Here is a 20,164-nt window from a genome sequence, read left to right as displayed (position 1 = left end):
GCCTGTATTACTCAAAGCCACAGGAAGATTTACTGGAAAACCCAGATAGAAATCTTCAAAGTAGATCTAAGATGGGGGAATGATGGGGCATGGTCAGTGGTGGTTCCCAGGGCGGCAGGGATGAATCATGAAGCCTCCAGACTACCAGGCAGAACTCATCACATCTGTGATGTTCACAGCTACTGGGATGGATCTCTCAGTAGGAAAAGGATCCAGAGTCATCCCTGTGTGCTGGGCAAATGCACTAACTAACATTAAAAGCACTTCGAGTGGACAGATGGGTAAACGTCTCAGGAAATGAAGCCTGGGAAGCAAGTAGTACCCTGGACCTTAGGTTCCTGACATCCCTTGTCGGTTGCACAGTTTATATCTCTAGAACCTATTGGACTGTATGGGTTTAGGAATCCCTTCATATTCCACTAGTCTCTGGCCCTGTAAACTTAATCTGAGGCTACCGAAGGGGTAAACCATTCCAGTCTCTCTGATGAAGAGAAGGAAGGTGCTCTACTCGCTGGCATTCCAAGTATATAAGCTGCAGGTGTATATTGGGTCTCACTACAGGGTCTGTAATGTCATTGCTCACTCTGCCCATTGCAATCGTGTAGAATTTCTCAAGGCTTGAAAGAAGACAACCAATGTTTGCCTTTGGCCTTAATATCATATTTATATATGCACACACACACACACACACACAAATAGTTTATAAACCATTCATTATCCATATCCTTGCTGCTTGCCAAGTCCTTTATCCCTTTGCTGCTATTTCAGGAGGTGTCAACTTGGAACTTAGCGTCCTAAAATTGCCTGAAACTGACAGTAGCATTGAAGGAAACACCATATATTTGGGCATCATGGTTACTGCTTTGTTATTTCCTACCAGGAAAAGCTCCACTGGGCTAAGATGTCAAAAGCGGTTTTAGAAGCTTCTCATGCCCCAGAATTTATCAGAAGTACCACTGTTAGATTCTGGCATGGGTCCCCTACTCGCGAAGAAGCAGGAGGGAGATCACTGTAAATTACATGAGGTTTATTATTGCCAGTATACTGGGGTCATCCTGCATTCAGAGCAAAGGCGACGACCAGGAACAAAAGCACACACACTTTTTATACCTTTCAGTACATAGGTTTACAGCATGAGTTGGTTATCTCTCACTGGTGGAGCCCATTGTCTTTTGTTCTCATTGACCTTCATGCCCCAGGTGAGGGGGAGATACCGATTGTAGGAGGGGTTGGAGGAGATCCACACTCCCAGGGATGTTTCCTGGAACCAGGCATTACTTCCCACAACTAGGGCATCTCCTGGGGACTGATGTTTGCTCCGTAAACTCTTCTGAAGCTCTGTCTTTGGGCTTAATGGACATTCCTTGCTCCTTGGTATTTTTATGAGGTGTCCCTATTTTTTTTTTTTTTTACACCACAAACTCTTACCTACCTAGCAGACATGTTTAAAGTTCTCAAAATAGAGCATGCAGACAAAATGCCAAGGATCCCAGTGTGCTGGCGGCCATTAGGTACTGTTTGTGCTAGACCAGAGAGTACATGGAAGCTCGTGGTTTGCTTGCTTTCACAAAGCCAGGACTCCAGAGTTACAAGATACTCCTCAAGTGAATCTTGTACTCCAGGATTTGGCCAGAGGCGACCTGCAGATACCTGTTAAGTCCAATGTAAAACTGGCCACATGAGCTGCAAGCACAGTGGAAATGGAATTAGATCACATTGACACCAAACTCTTCCATCACATTTTTTTTTTCTCCTTTTAATTGCGATTACGTGTAGACTGCTCTAAAAGTACCTGCGCACTATATGGCTCCTGCAACAGGAACTTTCCCCCCCACAGTTCCAGAAGCTGAAGGACAAGTTCAGGTGGCAGCAGGGGCAGGTTCTCCCTTTCCAGGTTGCAGAAAGGCCACATTTCATCATCTCGTGTCATCATACAACAGAGAGGGGACTGGAAACTCATCGAGGGTGACAATCCCATTTCTGAGAGTTCATCCTCGTGGTAGCCACAGTTAGAGCCTCTGTGACCAACTCTCCAACAACAGCAAGGAGGGAAGGGTTCATCCTGGTGGGAGGCACCTGGGGGAGCAGCTCCAAAGGAATGCAAGGACAAGGCTGTTTGCATTGTGGCAGAAGAGACAAGAAACAGCAATCCAAAACTCAGTAGATTTAACCTTCAAAGGCTTACCTCCTCCAGCTAGGCTCTACCTCCTAAAAGACTCATAACTTTCAAACGAGTGCCCAGGACCAAGCATTCAAAATAAGTTTGTACAGATTTAAACCTTAATACAGCCTGGTTACCACCTGCATCATTTAGAACAACGATTTTAGCATAAGAACTTGGGAGACACAAGCCTTCAGTCAAGCCAATGGCAAATAAGATGAATTTAATGAAAGAAGATAGTTTTGATTTCTAAATATTTCCTGTCTCTTATCATTGATCCTAGACTAATCACAGATACACATTTTTCAAATCAGTTTTTTAAGATTTATGTATTATATGTAAGTACACTGTAGCTGTCTTCAGACACTCCAGAAGAAAGCATCAGATCTCATTATGGATGGTTGTGAGCCATGTGGTTGCTGGGATTTGAACTCACGACCTTCAGAAGAGCAATCGGTGCTCTTAACCACTGAGCCATCTCTCCAGCCCCTCAAATCATTTTTAATATAACCATTTGGCCTAGGGAAATAGTTCAGTCAGTAAACATTTTGTTTTGTTTTGTTGCAAGTGCCAGACCTGGGTTTAAGGACACACACACACACACACACACACACAGGTGCGTCCCTGAAGCTTCAGAGAGCCTCACCCAGTAGGTGAAGGCCAAGCCAGTGAGAGAGTTTGCAGGGAGAGGTGGGCAGCACCTGAGGGATGTCACTCAAGATTGTCCTTTGACCTCCATGTGAGTGTGCAAACAACCAATTCTTCACCTCACATGGTTCAGGATGCCTATGCACTCCTTGTAGTAGCAGGTAACAGGATTTTGGGTCAAGCATAGGACTCTTCTGTATCCATGAATAGATAATGACACAGTCCAGACCTAGCAAATAGGGTACTGCTCACACCTACTCCAATTCTTGACACAGGATAAATATTTTTTTAAGTTGGCCCTGCACCTATAGTGATCCAACTGCTGGCATTTAAAAAAAAATCTGGCTTGTCAGTATAACTAACATACAATAAAAAAGATATATACAATAAAAATAAGTTTTTATCATGTCAGTATGAACTCTAACAAATCCAAAGTTATGGAACCACCACTGGGAGGCATAGACCATACCTGTTTGGATCCTTATGAAGAGGATGCTACAATAACGTAACAGTGTTCTCACCGGATAACTTCTTTTGTAGTCAGAGCTCCATTTAAAATCAATGGAAGGCTAGTGAAAAGTTTCAGTGTGTAAAAACACCACAGAGCCTAACAGAGTTCAGTTCTGAGAACGCACATAGAAACTGTAATGCAGCAGCTGGCATCTGTAAACTATGGCGATCCAGAAGGCAGAGACAGATTGTGTAGGAACTCAAGGGTCAGCTTGGAACATGCAGCCTGGCAGAGACAAGAGAATCCTCTTCCAACACAAGCTAGGAAGAGAAAACTTACTCCTGAAAGTGACCTCTGAGCCCCACATGTGTTCTGTACACACGTGCAACTGCACTCACACAAGCAAACATACAATAATAAAAAAAAAAGCACAAACCTTTACTTCTGCTTGAAATCTCTGAGTAACTCGTAACACTTCGAATTTTACCAGAGTAGATGAATAGAATTCAGGGGCTCATCAATCCAAGCAGCAAAACTCATAGCTCTATTCCCCCTAACTTGAATCTGACTTCAGAATTCCATCATTTTAAACTAAAGAGCAGCAAATTATAACACATACCACCTTTATGTCATATTGCAGTAACATCATTACATAGTTCCCTCAAAATATTGAATATGCTAAGCTCACTTTAGAAATTATGATAGTCAGCCCCACTCCTAGATCTTATTTAAGGCCACTAGTAAAAAAGAACTTATATTATGTCACAAAGGTGATTTCAATCTGGTTTTATGTGTCACCAAGTTCACTAGATATATATTTCATTATAGCTGGTTTCTTTTTTTAATCTTTTGAATTTTACTTAACTAAAGACACTATTTGAAGATGTTCATAGGCAAGAGTATATTTAACACTATACCTCTGAACAAGGACAATGACTTAGCAGACCTGAGACCTGTCTGAAGTCTGTGGAACTTCATTCACCTCACTCCCTTCAGCTACATTCTCTCAGTTCTCTGATCTTGTGTCTACTCTTTCCTCTCAATAGTGGTCACACATGCTTTAGGCTCTGAATAGCCTTCCTGCCACGTGTTCATGTGTGTCAGCATAAGAAAGGATTCAGGCCATAGCTCCCTCTAAGTCGCCAGTGTGGGGATCCCTCCCTGTCAATGAGTTCCTCGTCCGTCTTCTGCAGGACAAAGCCCGATTAGCAATACTATCCCTAGAGTCCTGCACAACCTTAATAAACAGCAAATCAGTGTTTGGATACCAGAAAAAACAATGGTTCCTTCCTTTTCTTTATTGCGTGGTTGGCCTCTTTATAAAATGTACAAACTCTAAACTCACAAAATAGTCTCCTTTAAACCATCCTATCTAAACAGAGCACACTTATTTTTCACACAGCACAGAGAGAACGTCCTCTCAATTTTACCTTCTGCTGAACTTCTAAGCTCTGATAAATGATCTAGAGTCATAGGCATCAACTCTCCTCAACCTCCCTTTGACTTAGGTATCTCCCAGGCATACCTAACAGCTCCCATGTCTTCCCACTTGAAGATGAGCCCAGTGTCCTGAAACATTCCCTAATGGCCGTCATTAAACTCGTGTGCATTGCGACTCATACAAGGCCCACACAACATTCTCTTCTGTTAGGATTGGCAGTCATTGCCTTAAACATCTTGTATTCTACAGATGTGAAGAGATACAGAAGCCATCTACACAGGGTAAACTGGCATTGAGTGTGTGTGTGTGGGAACATAAAGAACTGGCTGCCTCATTCACACTCTGTAGGGAAGTATTTTAGAATATATATGCACATATCAGTAGGCCTTAAGGGCCTGCAGTAAGGTCTGCATGGCTGAATTAACCTGGGTTATAAGACAGCCAACAGAAGAAGTCAGTAGTGATGGCCTCTCCTAGGAAGTGACTCAGCTAAGACCTAAAACATGGCAGGGGGCCAGTGCATGAACTCTGCCTGCTAAAAGCTTGGGGGTATTTCAGGAAGCCAAGGACGCCAATGGCAGATAAGCCCAAATCATATAGGATCCTCTTCCGGGAAAGCTAAAGGCTCTGCGTTCTATTGTAAATGCTGGAGAAAGCCAAGAGAACGTTAAACTATTAGAGTGGTGGTATAAAATTTGTTTCTTCATTATATCTGTTTGTGCTCAAATGAACATATAACAAGGATTCTTTTGAAATGAACATCCCACCCCTGCAATTCCTCTTCATGGAACGGCTTCTACAGGGCAGGGCGTTTAGGGCTTTGTTTCTGAGTTCCCTGCACGACTGTTGCTTCAAAATCCTTAGTAGGTTTTACTTAGTGCCACATTTTCCTTTTGCCCCCGGGCTCTGCATACTATACAGCTGCTCCAGTGTTCTAAAGTGGGAAAGAAACATCCTTTTGCCTGGTGGGATTTATGTACAAACTGTGTGTTTATACATACACGTGTGGAAGTCGGTGTGTATATGTGTGTGTGTGTTGGGGGTGCAGGAGGTCCTTTCCAAAGAGGCAGTGAAGGAGCAACTAGGCAGGTCCTTTAATATACTGCCAAGACTGGCATCAAGTTCACCTTAAGTAAGTTCTTAGTAGTTAAGGAAAGCTACGGGAATCTCAATCCCTCTGCCTCCCAGATTCAGTTAAGCCATATATATGGCAAGCAAGGGGCCAAACTGGTGACTAAGCTATCCTCCTTCCTTTATTATTCTCCCATACTGCTTTCGAGATCACCCTGGATGGCAGAAGGCTTGAAAACTTCAGGAAAGGGTGTGCCCCTTAGGCCTTGAGCAAAAAGCTGCCTACATCCCCATCCCTGGGTCCCAGCTCAGGATGTGAGGCTGCTAGTGTGCAAGCGTGGAAGGGAGAGCCATGAGAAAAACGGAAATGGAGACCGGGGACCCTTCGCTCCCTTCAAATCACAAGACAAGCACTGAACTCAACTTTCCCCACGCAGGACGAATCTTCCCACGTCCACCCGGGGGAAGGGCCCTGAGTCTGCGCAGTCCGCGATGGGGGTGCGGGGCGGGCAGGCTTTGGGAAATCCCCGGGGCCGGCGCCTGCGCACTGCCTGCCAGCAGATGCTTTCGCTTTTCGGTTTCCTCTCAAAGCGGCAGCTTCTCGGTGCCCGCTGAGTTCCCCGAAAGCACGTGGTGCGGCTCTTCCCAGCAGCCGCCTCCCTCCCGCCGCAGCCTTTTGACTGCGCGGGCGCAGCGTCCCTAGTGGAGAGCGCAGTCCACGCCACCCGCCGGGTCCTAAAGTAGAGAGCCTGGCCAGGGTGCTGTTTCTGAAAGATTCAAGGACATGAAGAAAAGTATGTGCATGCTATCCAACACTTTAACACTAACATTTTTAGGATATTTTCAGGAGGTTTTGTTTATTTACATTTGCAGAACTTTTACAATACAGACTGCCTTTTATTCTTTTTAAGTTTAGCTGTTAATTGGATATTTTCCAAAGCCTTTGTCAGCATAACTTTGACATTCTGTCATACGAAGTGTGCTTTAGTCAGCTAGAAGACTTTTCAATAAAACAAATGGAATTTCGGTAACAGTGCCCTGCAGCACAAATCTTTTACACATACTGGATTATTTCCTTATGATAAATTTCCTATAAAACCAAGACCATTTTAACAGCCTGACTGGGTTCTTTACAATATAACCTTTAAAAGTATATTGATTATTTTATATGAATGTGTGTGTCCTTGCATGAATTTATTTGTACCAAGTATATCCAGGTATCCTCGAAGGCCAGAAGGTGTAGGACCATCTGGAACTGAAACCAGGGTTACAGATGGTTGTATGAGTTGCTTGATGTGGGTTCTGGATACTCAATTCCTGCCCTCCCAAAAAGCACACGATGTTCTTAACCACTAAGCTATCTCTCCATCCTCAATATTATAATCTTTAATAGAATTTTGAATGATGTACCACTTGTCGTTAATGAAGAGACTGTAGTTTGGCAGTACACGGCCATTCTCCAAAAAGTGTATTGGGAAGAAAAATGTCATGTGCACACAGCAAGTTTGAAACATGACATGTACCTTGTGTTTTCACAAGCTGCACTGGAAGGACTGTGTAAATGATAGTATCTAGACATTCGCCTTGCTTGGTTGCATCACTGTGTATGTGTATGTGTCTATTTCTAGTTACTGTGAATATTTGTTACTGTAAAGGCTTTGAACAATTAGGTATCATCAATTAATATAAGTGGGTAAATGTAGAATACAAGAGGGGTGAATAAGTAATAGGAATAATCTTAGGCTTCCCCCCACCCCAAGAAAAAAAATGTTCACTAAGTGAGAGATTTAGAATGGTTCTGAGTCTTTCCCCTGTAACATCATGTGTTGGAATCATTCCAGGGCTTCCATTACTCCTTAAACAATGTGGTTCCTAGGTTTCTTATCACCACGACTTTCTTTTGTGTCCATACCACTTCAGGCATAGTAAATGATAACTTTCTTCTTCCCTGATGTTTCTGGTTGTTTTCCAGTGACTTAAAGGGACTCTTGTCATGTCTTGACCTTCTCTTTCAAATCCAATGCAAGTCTTTGTATTTATAGTTTTTTTGTTGTTGTTGTTGGTTTTTTTTTTTTTTTTTTCGAGACAGGGTTTCTCTGTGTTGCCTTGGCTGTCCTGGAACTCACTCTGTAGACCAGGCTGGCCTCGAACTCAGAAATCCGCCTGCCTCTGTCTCCCAAGTGCTGGGATTAAAGGTGTATGCCACCACTGCCCCCGGCAAAGAATTATTTAATTTATTTTATGTATATGTGAATACAGTGTAGCTGTCTTCAGACACACCAGAAGTGGGCATCGGATCCCATTACAGATGGTTGTGAGCCACCATATGGTTGCTGGGAATTGAACTTAGGACCTCTGGAAGAGCAGTCAGTGTTCTTAACCACTGAGCCATCTCTCCAGCCCTGTATTTATAGTTTTAAATTTACAGCATTGGTAAGATGCCCAGCAGCATTCCAATCTTTTAAGATTATTTAGAATGATTATTTTGTCATTTGTAAAGTAGCTGTTTCAGGGGGTGGGAGGGGATCTTTCAGAGGAACACAATGAAAGCCAACACTGGACCGTTCTCCAGGTGGCAGGCTCTAGAGGGTTCCCTGAGTTTCTCTTTCCTGGATCAGACTTTAGGAGCAGCTGCACCATTTCTTGGCACAGGGAAGAAGAAAACAAGAGCAGACCGATGCCAGAGAATGTGGCAAGTTTCCGACATCAGGACTTCCGGAAGAAGTCACAAGCCTGAGGCAGAACACATCAGAGAAATGTTCTACCCTCAGAACATTAGGAAGGGAAAAAAAAAAAAAGATTGGAAAATTATAATTTACCAGACGTGGCATTGTGTATTTTAGTGTTATATCTTTTGCCTACTTGATATTGTTGTTACAAAGATTCAGTTTCCCAAGTTGAAGGTTGTATGATTCTTTCCTGTGTTTAGAAGTTTCTTTTAAGTTTCTGTTTTGGTTTTGCTGTGGTTACTCTTTGTTTTCCTTTTTCTTTTAAAAGTTTGTTTTCTTTTAAATTTTGAGAATATAATATAATCGCAACATTTCTCTCTTCTCTCCAGGCTCTCCCATCCACCCCTCCCCCATGCTCCTTCCCAAGCATGACGTCTTTTCTCACTAATTGTACTTATAAGTGTATAACTTAGAGTAGAATCTCTTCTTTTAGCACAATGGCACTTGTTTGTATGTTTTTAGGGCTGGCTTTTGGGGCACCGCACAACAGAGTGGTGTGCTCTTCGCTGGGGAAGAGAACTTCTGCTCCCAGCTCTCCTCCTCCGTTGCTGACAGTTCTTTGAGGAGGGTTGCGACCTAGTGGACCTGCCTCTGATCAGTTTAACAGCTGATGTCTTACAAGGTGGTACCTACAAAATAAGAAAGTGATTTCCTTCCAGAAACTGTAACTCTTATAGACAGTAAGACTTGGACACTTCAAAGATATGAAAACCTTGAGGGAAAATATAAACAAATGTGATTGGGTAATTAGACAACCACCAGACAGAAAGAAAGGCAGGGACATTTGTGGAGGACCTTGACTAGGAGTCAGTTCTGCCTTTGTGAGGGTGCATGTGTGACAAGAAAATAGACTATATTAGTCTGTAAAGACTGTAATGTACGCGCACATGTATATACGCATCCCGGGGAAATTATTTAGATCTTCTGCTAACTAAAGTTGTGGTTCTGTCCAAGGCTTGATTCAAATGCCATCTGTTTGAAGGAACCAATTGATTCTCTAGGTGAACATTCTAAAAAGACCTAGTTGGTCCTCTGTGATATCTATGTCGAAAAGTGACATTCGATCTGAGGGGTTTCTGTTTGTTTATTTGGTTGGTTGGTTGGTTGGTTTTTGGTTTTTCGAGACAGGGTTTCTCTGTGTAGCCTTGGCTGTCCTGGAACTCAGTCTTTTGACCAGGCTGGCCTCGAACTCACAGGAATCAGCTTGCCTCTGTCTGCTGAGTGCTGAGATTAATGCTGTATGCCATCACCACCCAGCTGACCCTAGATTTTAACATGAGTTAGTTACTCATCAAAGAATTTGAGAATGTAGATGTTGGCTGAGAGGACTTTTCAGAGAGAGAATACCACCGGTAAGAGGACTGAGTTCGGGGAAAGAGTTTTGCTTATTCAAAGAATAAAAATGCTGTAGCAAGCAGTGAAAAGAGTAGCATAATCTGAGATTAGAGAAAGTGACCGGGCAACGTGGCTTTAGAGGATATATGGGGAAATTTGAATTGTCTAAGAGCAAGCAAGAAAGGCCATCACGAAATGTTTAGATTGGCATGACATGATCAGCTTTGCGATTAGATTTAAAAACAAAATCACCAAAATGAGTGTATGGGAGATGGATTAAGCGGAGGTGAAAAGCCAAAACCAAGCAGTCATCAGAGAAGCCACCGCAATGATCCAGGTAAGAGGATGGGGTGGTGGAAGAGATAGAAACAGGAGCTAGACCCACTGAGGCTTGAGGCCCGAGTGTAGGAGACTAAAGGGGCAACTTCTACGGCTTGGCCCCATCGTTTCCAGACCGAGACCGGGATTGAGGAGAAAGCTGATGACTTCTGTTTTGAGTACAGTTGGTTTACAGACTCAGTAGATATCCAAGGACAGGGGACCTGTGGCACTTGGAGGAAAGCTGTGGGTCAGTATACCTCTAGGAGTGCTCCAGGACATGGAAGTTACAGGGGAGCTCATCAAAGGCACAATGGGTAGATAAGGTCCTCACATTCTTTTTTAGTGGTTAAGGAATGGAGATGGGGACTATAGGGAAGTCCAGCAAGAAAGGAACGAGCAAAGATGTCCGATCATCATGATTGGCTAAGCGGGACAAAAGTTTCAGTAATGAAGGTGTCAGTTGTGTAAAGCTTTATTTTTCTTAAACATCTTAATTAGATTTATTCATTTTATTTCATGAAACTTTTGTTTTTGCTTGTTTGTAAGTATGTGTACTTCATGCAGGCAGGCTTCGTGCCTGTGGAGGTCAGAAGAGGGCACTAGATCCCTGGAACTGGAGTTGGGAACCACCATGCCGGCACTGCAAATCCAAGCCCTGTCCTCTGCAAGAGCAAGTTCTCCGTAATTGCCAAGTTAAGGCCAAGTACTGTTTTCAAATTAGTAGATTAAGCTCTGGCTTTGGCAACTGGAAGGTTAATCTCTAGTTCCCAATTCTGAGTCCGCAGTGATGCGGTTTCCTTAATGCAGGATCTACAAGACTGAGCCTGCGCAAGCATATCGTTTCCTTTCGTAGTCCTCCAACCTTGTAAACAGAACCTCCAGTCTGCGGTTTGCACCCCAAGTTTCGCACGCGGGGTCGGGGAATGTGTGCCAGGAAGGCCAAGCGGCTTCTACCGCGGCGCGGGGGGGAGGCGGTGCGCTGGTGGAACAGCCGGTCCATCCCTGCCGCTGATTGGCAGAGGCGGAAGGAGGCGGGACCAGCCTTTTCTCCTACCCGGTACTTTCGGTTTTCAGCGCGGAGTCTGTCAAAGCTCCCTGGAGACCTCGGGGGACCGCGCCCCTCAGACCCTCTGGGGACACACAGCTGAGCGGCGCAGGGAGACCTGTCCAGACTCGAGCTCCTGCGAGCAGGGAGTGAGTGGCAGGTACAGGTCCGGGTCCGGGTGCGAGTACGGATGGAAGTGGGGCGCCCTCCCCTCGGGCCTGGGGTCTGCTGCCCACTGGTGATCTGTCATCTCGCAGAGAGAACTCGAGCGGGACCGCTTGCCCAGCTCCTGGTGCTGCTTGGCTCACTTACCCTGCCGTTCGCACTACTTGGGTAAAATGTCTTGTGCAATAGACATTTCTCCCGGAAGACACTGCACCTTCCCACTTAACCCTTGCTCGCCTCACCTCCGGCCCCTTTCCACCGCTGTAACGTTTTCTTCTTTTTTGCAGTCGTTTCAACACTGCTCCATTCCCTAGGCCGGCGCCTCGCCGCCGCGCATGCAGTTGGCATATAACCTTGCTGTGTGTGGTGGTTGCTTGTGTTGAATCTCCAACCTGCACCCGGAGACAGCCCAGGAAGACTTCGTGGAAACGAAAGCATTTGGAATCCCAGTATGTATCAGCCCTTACCGGTTTTCTGAAACTTAAAGGTGGTATTTAGTTCCTGCAGAACTACTAATGGTATAATTACTATCTAAAATACTTCCTGAACACACCTAAAAGTTTAGGGAATAGGAGTATGGATGGGGGAAGGTTACTTCTATCTGGCAGAAATGACTTGAGTCCTGATTGATCAGTGAGGATGCTGGACTCAAACTTGTAGGTTCACCATAGGGTTTGCCATTTCCATTTCTACTCCTACTGATACATACAAGGTTTCAGCGGAACAAACGGTTCTGTGCTCAGGAACACTTATGATTAAGGCCCTATGCCCGGCACTTTAGCAAAATATATCCCCTCCGAGGCTCTGATAACGTACAGCGCCACAGCAGACAATCGCAAGCCTCCCGAGGAAGGTTGGAGCTCATGCTCTTAAAAACAGTGCAACCCTCAAACAAGGTACAGGCCAAAGAAAACTAGGTGTGGGAGTGATCGACAGTTTTAGGAAGAAGTGCCATCTATACAGAGCTCTGATTGTTGGAAACAGTGTGGTCTAGTCTAGCCGCACGGGCTAGATGAGGAGGATAGAATGGTTGTTGGAGGCATGGAAACAGGAAGGAGCCAACTCTAAATTTACTCTGAGCCAGGTGTTTAAGGACGATCTTGGCAGTCTCGGGTTTACAGACATGTCACAGTGGTAGGCTGGAATCCTTTCTAATGGTATTTGAAATGGTGGCTTGCTTTGGAGTCTAGACATGTCCTTACTATCCTTTGGAGGGACCTTTGTACAGCAGACGTGACCTCATGCCTGCACATGAGTGTTTGAAAACAAGCATTTATCCACACAGTTCCATACGCTACATCCAAAGTACAGATCCTTCCCCAGAGGTCTGGGCAGTTACTACAGTCTCTTTACCGCTCCGACTGTGGTGGTGGCAATGTGTAGTGGTGTGTATCCCGTTACATGATTGTCACAGGTCACTTGTTTCTATCTCATCTTAAGACTTCCTTAAATTAGGGATTGCTGTCATTTTTAACCTTTAGGATTACAATGTAAAAACTGATTCCAGAGTTATCTGAAGAGATAAATATTACTTTATTCTTTCAAATGGCATTTGGCAATGCTGTACAAAAAAGAAAAAAATCTTTTTCTGAGCCAATGACTCACTGTGTAGTCTCACAAGGGCTCTCAGCATGCAGCTCAGACTGACCTTAAACTCAGGGCCTTCTTGTCTCAGCTTTCCCAAGTGCTGTGATTTCAGGTGTGGTCAACCAGGCCTGGCTATTGTTTCCATTTTTTAAAAAAATCATTTTTAGGGGCTCTTGAAGATGGCTTACTGCAAATAGTTCTCACTGTGAAAGTATGAGGACCAGAATTTGGATCACCAACATTCAAAAAAAAAAAAAAAAAAAAAAAAAAAAAAAAAGCCAGGTGTAGCGACATACATCTGTGACTTCAGTGCTAGGGAGCACAGAGCTTGCTGGTGAGCTTGTCTCAAAAAATAAACTGGATGAAAGGATTGAGGCCGATATCCTGATATTAACTCTCTACATGTGCCTGCCCGCACATATACAAAAAACAAACAAAAATAAACAAACAAAAACACAACAAAAGAAACTTACTGAGATTCGGGACTTCTTTGTACCAGATTTATTGTTTACGGTAGGCACAAAAGAAAAACTATTTCTTTTAAAATGTGTTTAACAAAAATACTTTACTCTATGAATCATAATTATAAAATGTCAACTTCAGCGAGAGGGATGGTTCAGTGGGTAGAAGGTCTTGCTTTCACACTGGAGGACTCCATCTCGTTCCCAGGACGCACAGGTGGAAGGAGAAAACCAGCTCCTGCAGGCTGTTCTCTGACCTCCACGTATGTGATATGGCACATGTGTACACATATACAAGCACACATACAATAAGTAAAATGTAATAGTCATAAAATGCCAGCTTTACAATGTACTATAATTTGTAGAAAAAGCTTTAGGAAGTACTTGTGAACTATCTTAATTCTAATAACTACTTGCTTGATAAACTACTTGCTTAATTTGTTTTTAAAGTAATATTTACTGGATGTATAATTTGTATCTGACATTGTTCCATCTACCTTTCTTCAGACGAAAAGAGACAAGAAGGTACAAGAGAAAATATGTGATGAATCAGGGTGATAAATATTCTGAAGAAAATCATATCAAGGGAAAGGGTAGTGTTTTCTAGGGCAGAGGTGGTTACCGTGGAAATAAGCTACCAGAGTATCTGCCTAGACATTTGAGTAAACTCCTGAGGGTACATTTTCTGTAGAGGAAAAAAAAGATGATTCCAAAACTCAACAAAAATTTGGGTATGGATATTATTCAGGTAATGTTTCACAGACAGCAACAGGATAGTGGTTCTCAACCTGTGGGTCGAGACCCCGTGGCAACCCTCTGTCCTCAAAAATATTTACATTACAACTCATGACAGTAGAAAAATTACAGTTATGAAGTAGCAACGAGAGTAATTTTATGGCTGGGCTCGCCAGAGCATGAGGAGCTGTATTGAAGGGTCAGGGTGTCAGGAAGGTTGAGAGGCACTGGGATGGAGGCTTGGCCTGGAGCCGTGGGTATCAGTTCACACGCATGTTCTTTCTGCAGAGGATGTCACAGTGGTACGAGCTTCAGCAGCTGGACTCCAAGTTCCTGGAGCAGGTTCACCAGCTGTATGATGACAGTTTCCCCATGGAAATCAGACAGTACCTGGCCCAGTGGCTGGAAAAGCAAGACTGGTGAGGAAAACGCACTGGCTAGGGAGTGGGGTCGTGCCTTAAAAGTGTTTGTGGATGAAGTAACTTGGAACTGTGTTTACAGAAAGTTAATTATCACCAGTGGCCGTAAAACCAAGTTCTTTAGCCATTAAGTGCTTTCTAGTCTGTTTTAAAACATGTTGTTTACTAATGGCAAAGATGTTAAATGATCTGAAAATATGTGACATAGAAAGCTCAGACCCCTGCTGACTCTTTTCTTTCTGGAGATACATACCATGAATAGTTTTTTTTTTTTTTCTGTACAAATATCTGACACTTCCTATAATTTTTTTAATGTCACTTGTGTGTGATAGAAACACTGTGAGAATTGCTAATAGAACGTCTTAAGTTGTTAAGAAGAAAAACTAAACTCCTGCTGTTCCAGGGAACATGCTGCCTATGATGTTTCATTTGCCACCATCCGCTTCCATGACCTCCTCTCTCAGCTGGATGATCAGTACAGCCGCTTTTCTTTGGAGAATAATTTCTTGTTGCAGCACAACATAAGGAAAAGCAAGCGCAATCTCCAGGTGTGGACTGGCTTTGTGCTTTCCTTGAAGTGTCTCTGCTTACGTAAAACCTCGTGTTTATTGTTACTCAGCAGATGCTACCGAGTGCACCCTCATTGGGCATTTAGAGACGTTACAGACGAACAGATACATTCTCTTTATGTGGCTAATGTGTATAAAACATAAATGAATACAATATCAATTCTTTTTATAAACACAAAAGAGTTTTTAGGTTTAAGTGGGAAAAAAATGGCTAAAAATTGTTAATATTTACATCCAGGGAAAGAGGTTCCATTTTCAGAGCAGTGAGCTAGGGGTAATACATTAAACCCCCAGGAATTCTAGTGATCAGTCTGGTCTTCGGCCCTTTGTGGGTCCAGGTGAAGAATTTCCAGGAAGGTTTGGCTCCCTCAAGCCTTCCTCATAAGTGGGTGAGTGACTTGGACTAGACTCACTTTGCCTTGCTTCTGGAAGACCTGTTTTCCATGGGAAGAGAAAGCCAAAGAATGATCTAGAATTCAGGACCCTCACACATACTCCCAGCACACACTTAGCCTCGCTGCTGTGTTTATTCTGCATTGCAGAATTCTCTTGTTTTAACAGAAATGAGACACAACCAAACATTTCACCCTAGGAAGTTGGGAGCCTTTTATTTTGTTTTCTTTTTTGGCTATGTCTACGAGTTTATATCAGTGAGAAGGAAAAGTAGATTAAGTTTGTAAAACTTTGCTCTTTGCAGGCTGCTCGGTGGTAACTTGTCATAAAGAACATGTTTGCAGAACTTTGCAAAATAGCATTGACGGTGAAAACAGAAAAATTAAGATGAATATCTTCGTTCTAGTTAAAAGTACAGTTGTAGTTCAGTTCCTGAGGAATTAGTTAAGGATTGTCATGGATAGTTCTTATGTTGTGCCTATATCCTTAAAGAAGATAATTGTCTTCAAGATGTCCAGGAGGATGAATACTAGAGTATGAGGAAGTGTAGGTATGACACAGGGATCAGAGTTCGTGTTTAGTCTGCCTGAAGCTCTGGCTTTGGCTTTTAAACGTGATACTATTCCCAACCCTCATGATCCACATGTGAAAAGATAATCTTTTTTAAATCAAGTTACTCAAATTTTGTAAGTTAAAGTAATTTTGGTCCTAAGTTATAAAAGTATTTTGTATTTGTAAAAATACTTTATGTCTCAAGGCATGGTGGCACATGACTTTAATCCTAGTACTCAGGAGGCAGAGGCAGGTGGATCTCTGTTAGTTCCAGGACAGTTAGAAGAACTACATAGAGAGACCCTGTCTCAAAAACAAACAACAAAACAAAAAACAACCTTATTAAATACCTTATTTATAATTTAGTAGACAAAAAGTAAGCTTTCTCAAGGAAAAGAAAAATTTTTTATTAAACCAAGATTTTCTAGACTTTATACTTGTGACCTTTTATTGTCCAAGAAGTTTTTCCACAACTTCAGGCATATAAATATAATATATAAAATAGTTACACAAGTCAGGTATTTATTGATAATAAATTTAAAAATTATTTTAAAACAAGTCTTTGATACACTTCTACTGTTTATTAAAGGTGAAATCAAATTTACTACTAGTTAATGGAGTCTTTGTCTAATCTGATAAATTTAAAGCTCTATTAATTTGATACTGAAGGGGACACTTGCCCTTTGGAGCATGTGGCCATGGCAAGCCTTGCCCTTCTTCTGAATTCCCTCTACCTTGCTAAAAAACCCATAGATTACATTCTTAAAGCTAGTCCCCAAGGTCTATTTCCTTATTTGTCTGCTTCTTCCTCCTGAGGCTGACTACCAAGGTCCAGATAGCAAAGGATTGAAGTCCAGCACTCAGAACCCTTTTGGCTGCCCTAGTTAACATGCCCAATTAAAGCTAAACACCTCATCATAACACAGGGCTTCTGTAGTGGGAGTTTTGGCTACACCGCTTTGAGGCACCTACCCAGGAGCTATCTCGGATCTGTGGATGAAAGATACACACGTTAGCTCAATTTTAAGCTGCCTTAAGGGCTCCATTTCTGGGTTGTTCTAAGCCTCCTGTGGCTAGCGTGCCCTTACCTTCATTCCTGGCTCATTCCTTTAAATCTTTCCTCAGCCTCGTTGTGCAGTTACCTTCTCTGAAGCACTGTCAGCGTCCACCATGGATTCCTTATGTGTCTGATATAGCTTACTCACAGTTCTGCATATTCGAGAGCTTTTCACCGTTGCCAAGATTTCTATGATCCTCAAATTCTATTCCATTACGACCCACATTTATTCTGAGATTTATTTTTATCCTAACCACCTGCATCTAGGATAACTTCCAAGAAGATCCCGTACAGATGTCCATGATCATCCACAACTGCCTGAAGGAAGAAAGGAAGATTTTGGAAAATGCCCAAAGATTTAATCAGGTACTGTATCCGGAGTGGATGCTAACGGTTAGAGATGCATTGTTTTCATTTCACAGATAATACACAGATGAATGCACATTCTGATCTTATAACTTCAGGAAGCAGAGACAGTCAGAACCAGAAGTTTTCTAGAACTGAGATTTAAGAAAGGTCATTGTGCAATGGAGTTCATTCCCAGTGAGAAAAATGGCACACGAGTGAGACACCTCATGTGAGCAGTGTAAGAGCAGAGAAGATGCCATTATGAGGTGACTGGGCAAGGCCTCCTTCTTTAGGCCAAGGTCAGGAAAATTCTCCTACAGAAATGGAAGCAGGTGAAACATCAGGTCCTGGTAGCTTTGCAAAGGGGTGGCCATAGAATGTCTACTCAGAGTTCATGGAAGTGGGGAAAGCACATAGGTCCAGGCTCTGTTTTGGGACACTGAATAACCAAAGATGACTCCTGTAGCCCTTCTTGGCATCTGGCTGCAGCGAGGTTTTTGTGTTGCAGTGGCATTTGTATTTCTTTCTTGAGGTGTGTGAGAACAACAAGATAGGCAGGTGTCTGAAAGCATTGTGGTCTGAGTTCCTCTGACCCAGCCATTCCAGCAATGGAAGGAGAATGAAGAGGACACAGCAAAGTCTGCACAGATAAAACGCCAAGTGAACTGTGTCACAGTGGGGAAAGATGGAGAACAGATGTAATGCTGGCCAAGGCCTTCCTCTCCGCCTTCGTGAGCATTTGTCACATTCCTGGAGAACCTCCTTTGGACATTTAGTTAACTACTCCTCTACAACAATGAAGACACCTTGATGTGCTCAATATGTCAGTATCATTTGTCCTAAACTCAAGGAATGGTTCATTGGGTGAGCGAAAGCTGGCTGCTTTGACCCCGTTTGGAGGAGAATGCCTGTCTCATGCCTTGCACGCATGTAAAGAGCCTGCAGAGGAAGTTTTTAATCACGGGGGATCCTCACCCTAACAGTAGGCAAGGGTCTCCTTGTATTTCAGATGGACTAGCAAGGGCAGCTGAGAGCAGAGCTTGGCAGAAGGGCAGACTGCCACCTTTGCAGGTTGGTGTGGCACTCGTCACTTTTGGCTCTCAGCCTAGAGTGGGCATAGCAGGCAACCAGAGCAATCTCTGCTCTGTCACACCCGCCCCACCCTCTGGCTAGTCACTGGATCTTGAAAGTTTGCCTGCTTTTGAGCTCCTGTTAGAAGGTCCATGACCTGGGGAGAGGGTAATGTTGAGCCTCCCGGATGAGCAGGACTAAGCGCTTCGCCAAGGCCTCTTTGGGGGTGGGGTGGGGTGGGGCTCCAAAAAGTGGGAGGTACAGCAGGCACCTTCCCACAATGCTCTGGTCTAACAGTTCTTTGCTATGTCCTCGCTTAGGAGGTGAAGGGATTTTCATCCTTACATCTGTATAAATAGGATGACAACAAGCCTTGTTTGTGTTAGAAAGTATCGCAGTTTGGGGGACAGTGGAGTTTGCGGGATATAAGTAAAACATGTGCCTGTGTGTGGCTCCAACAGGTGGAACGAGTTAAATTCGCAAAATTCTGAGTCTGTTCAGAGCATTCCAAGAGCACAGAGTTATATAGATGTGTTGACACAGAGAGCCTGTTATTGTTCTCGTGTTCCATGTATGTGTGCATGTGTGTGCATGCACCTGCATGTTGAGGCCAGATGAGGATATGGGGACGTTTGCTGTTGTCCCTATCACCCTGCACCTTATTTTTTTGAGACAGGATCTCTCATTAAGCCTGCAGTTCTCCATAGGCTTATCTGGCCATGGCTTCTCAGGATCTGCTTGTCTCTAGTAACGTTTTTAGAAAAAAAAAAAGTTAAATTATACACGTTTTTCTAGAAGAAAAGTATGCCTTTGATACTTCAATGGTTGCAGTATTCCTGGGCTGTTAAAAGGAAAATAAAAACAAAAACAACAAAAAACCCACCCCACCTAAAATTAATTTCACTATCAAAAGTGCAGTCGCCTTAGTGATATTGGCACTGAGTGAGTACCCGTGTGGTCCCAAAGAAGCAATTTCTTCCAGGACATGGGGGTAGGGCAGAGGAGTGGAGGCCAGAGGGAAATGCCAGCGCCACATGACTAGACTGAGGTAGGAGGCTTGCTGGGCTCCACCTCATTCCCCAGGCTTCTCCCTTAAACAGCACAATAACAATAAGGCAGATGTCAGGGAGTGTATCTCATTTGTAACGTGACTTCCATTCCCCTGGTCTCCTTGGGTAGGCAGGAGCTTCTGTTTGGAGCCACACAAGGAAGCAGATCGTTCTGCGTGGCCAGAGAAGCCCCCTTCGTCAGATGTGGAATGTGACATAGGGGACTGAGGGTGCCCGTCCTTTGCACGTACTTCTGATACTGATAGCAGCCAGGTGTCCCAAACGCCTGTCGAAATGAAAGAAAACTTTCTGTGGAGCTTGATTAAAAACAGGGCAGGAAACAGTTACAGGCCAGATCTGCTTATTTGCTTATGCGTGTGTATACAATATGTGCAGGAAAATCTTAAGTGAAAAGGCATGGGACATAGTTAAGTGCTGCACTGTAACAATGCTGCATCATCACCAAGTAGGGTTTATTAGAGGGGACAGAGGTAGACTGTGACTGGGAAATCCATTGGCATAGTCCACTGTCTTAGTGAGGTAGACTGTGACTGGG

The 20,164-nt window shown here is 43.5% G+C and overlaps 1 protein-coding gene across 2 annotated transcripts in view; it reads left to right on the top strand.

Moving 5' to 3' along the window:
* The first annotated feature begins 11,182 nt into the window (after positions 1-11,182).
* Positions 11,183-20,164, top strand: part of Stat1 (signal transducer and activator of transcription 1) — a 40,425-nt gene continuing 31,443 nt past the window's right edge. Inside the window, exons 1-5 of one of the 2 annotated variants that reach the window (XM_031367430.1) lie at positions 11,183-11,351; positions 11,655-11,816; positions 14,439-14,569; positions 14,973-15,117; positions 17,408-17,506. In XM_031367430.1, coding sequence (XP_031223290.1) covers positions 14,442-14,569; positions 14,973-15,117; positions 17,408-17,506 — 372 coding nt within the window. In that variant the 5' untranslated portion in view covers positions 11,183-11,351; positions 11,655-11,816; positions 14,439-14,441. Of the gene's footprint in view, positions 11,363-11,654; positions 11,817-14,438; positions 14,570-14,972; positions 15,118-17,407; positions 17,507-20,164 lie in introns of both variants that reach the window. The other variant, XM_031367429.1, reaches the window with a different exon arrangement.

The sequence above is a fragment of the Mastomys coucha genome, unplaced genomic scaffold (genome assembly GCF_008632895.1).
Source record: "Mastomys coucha isolate ucsf_1 unplaced genomic scaffold, UCSF_Mcou_1 pScaffold14, whole genome shotgun sequence".
Lineage (NCBI taxonomy): Eukaryota > Metazoa > Chordata > Mammalia > Rodentia > Muridae > Mastomys > Mastomys coucha.
Note: the sequence above shows the minus strand (reverse complement) of the source record. Positions and strands in the feature narration are given on the sequence as shown.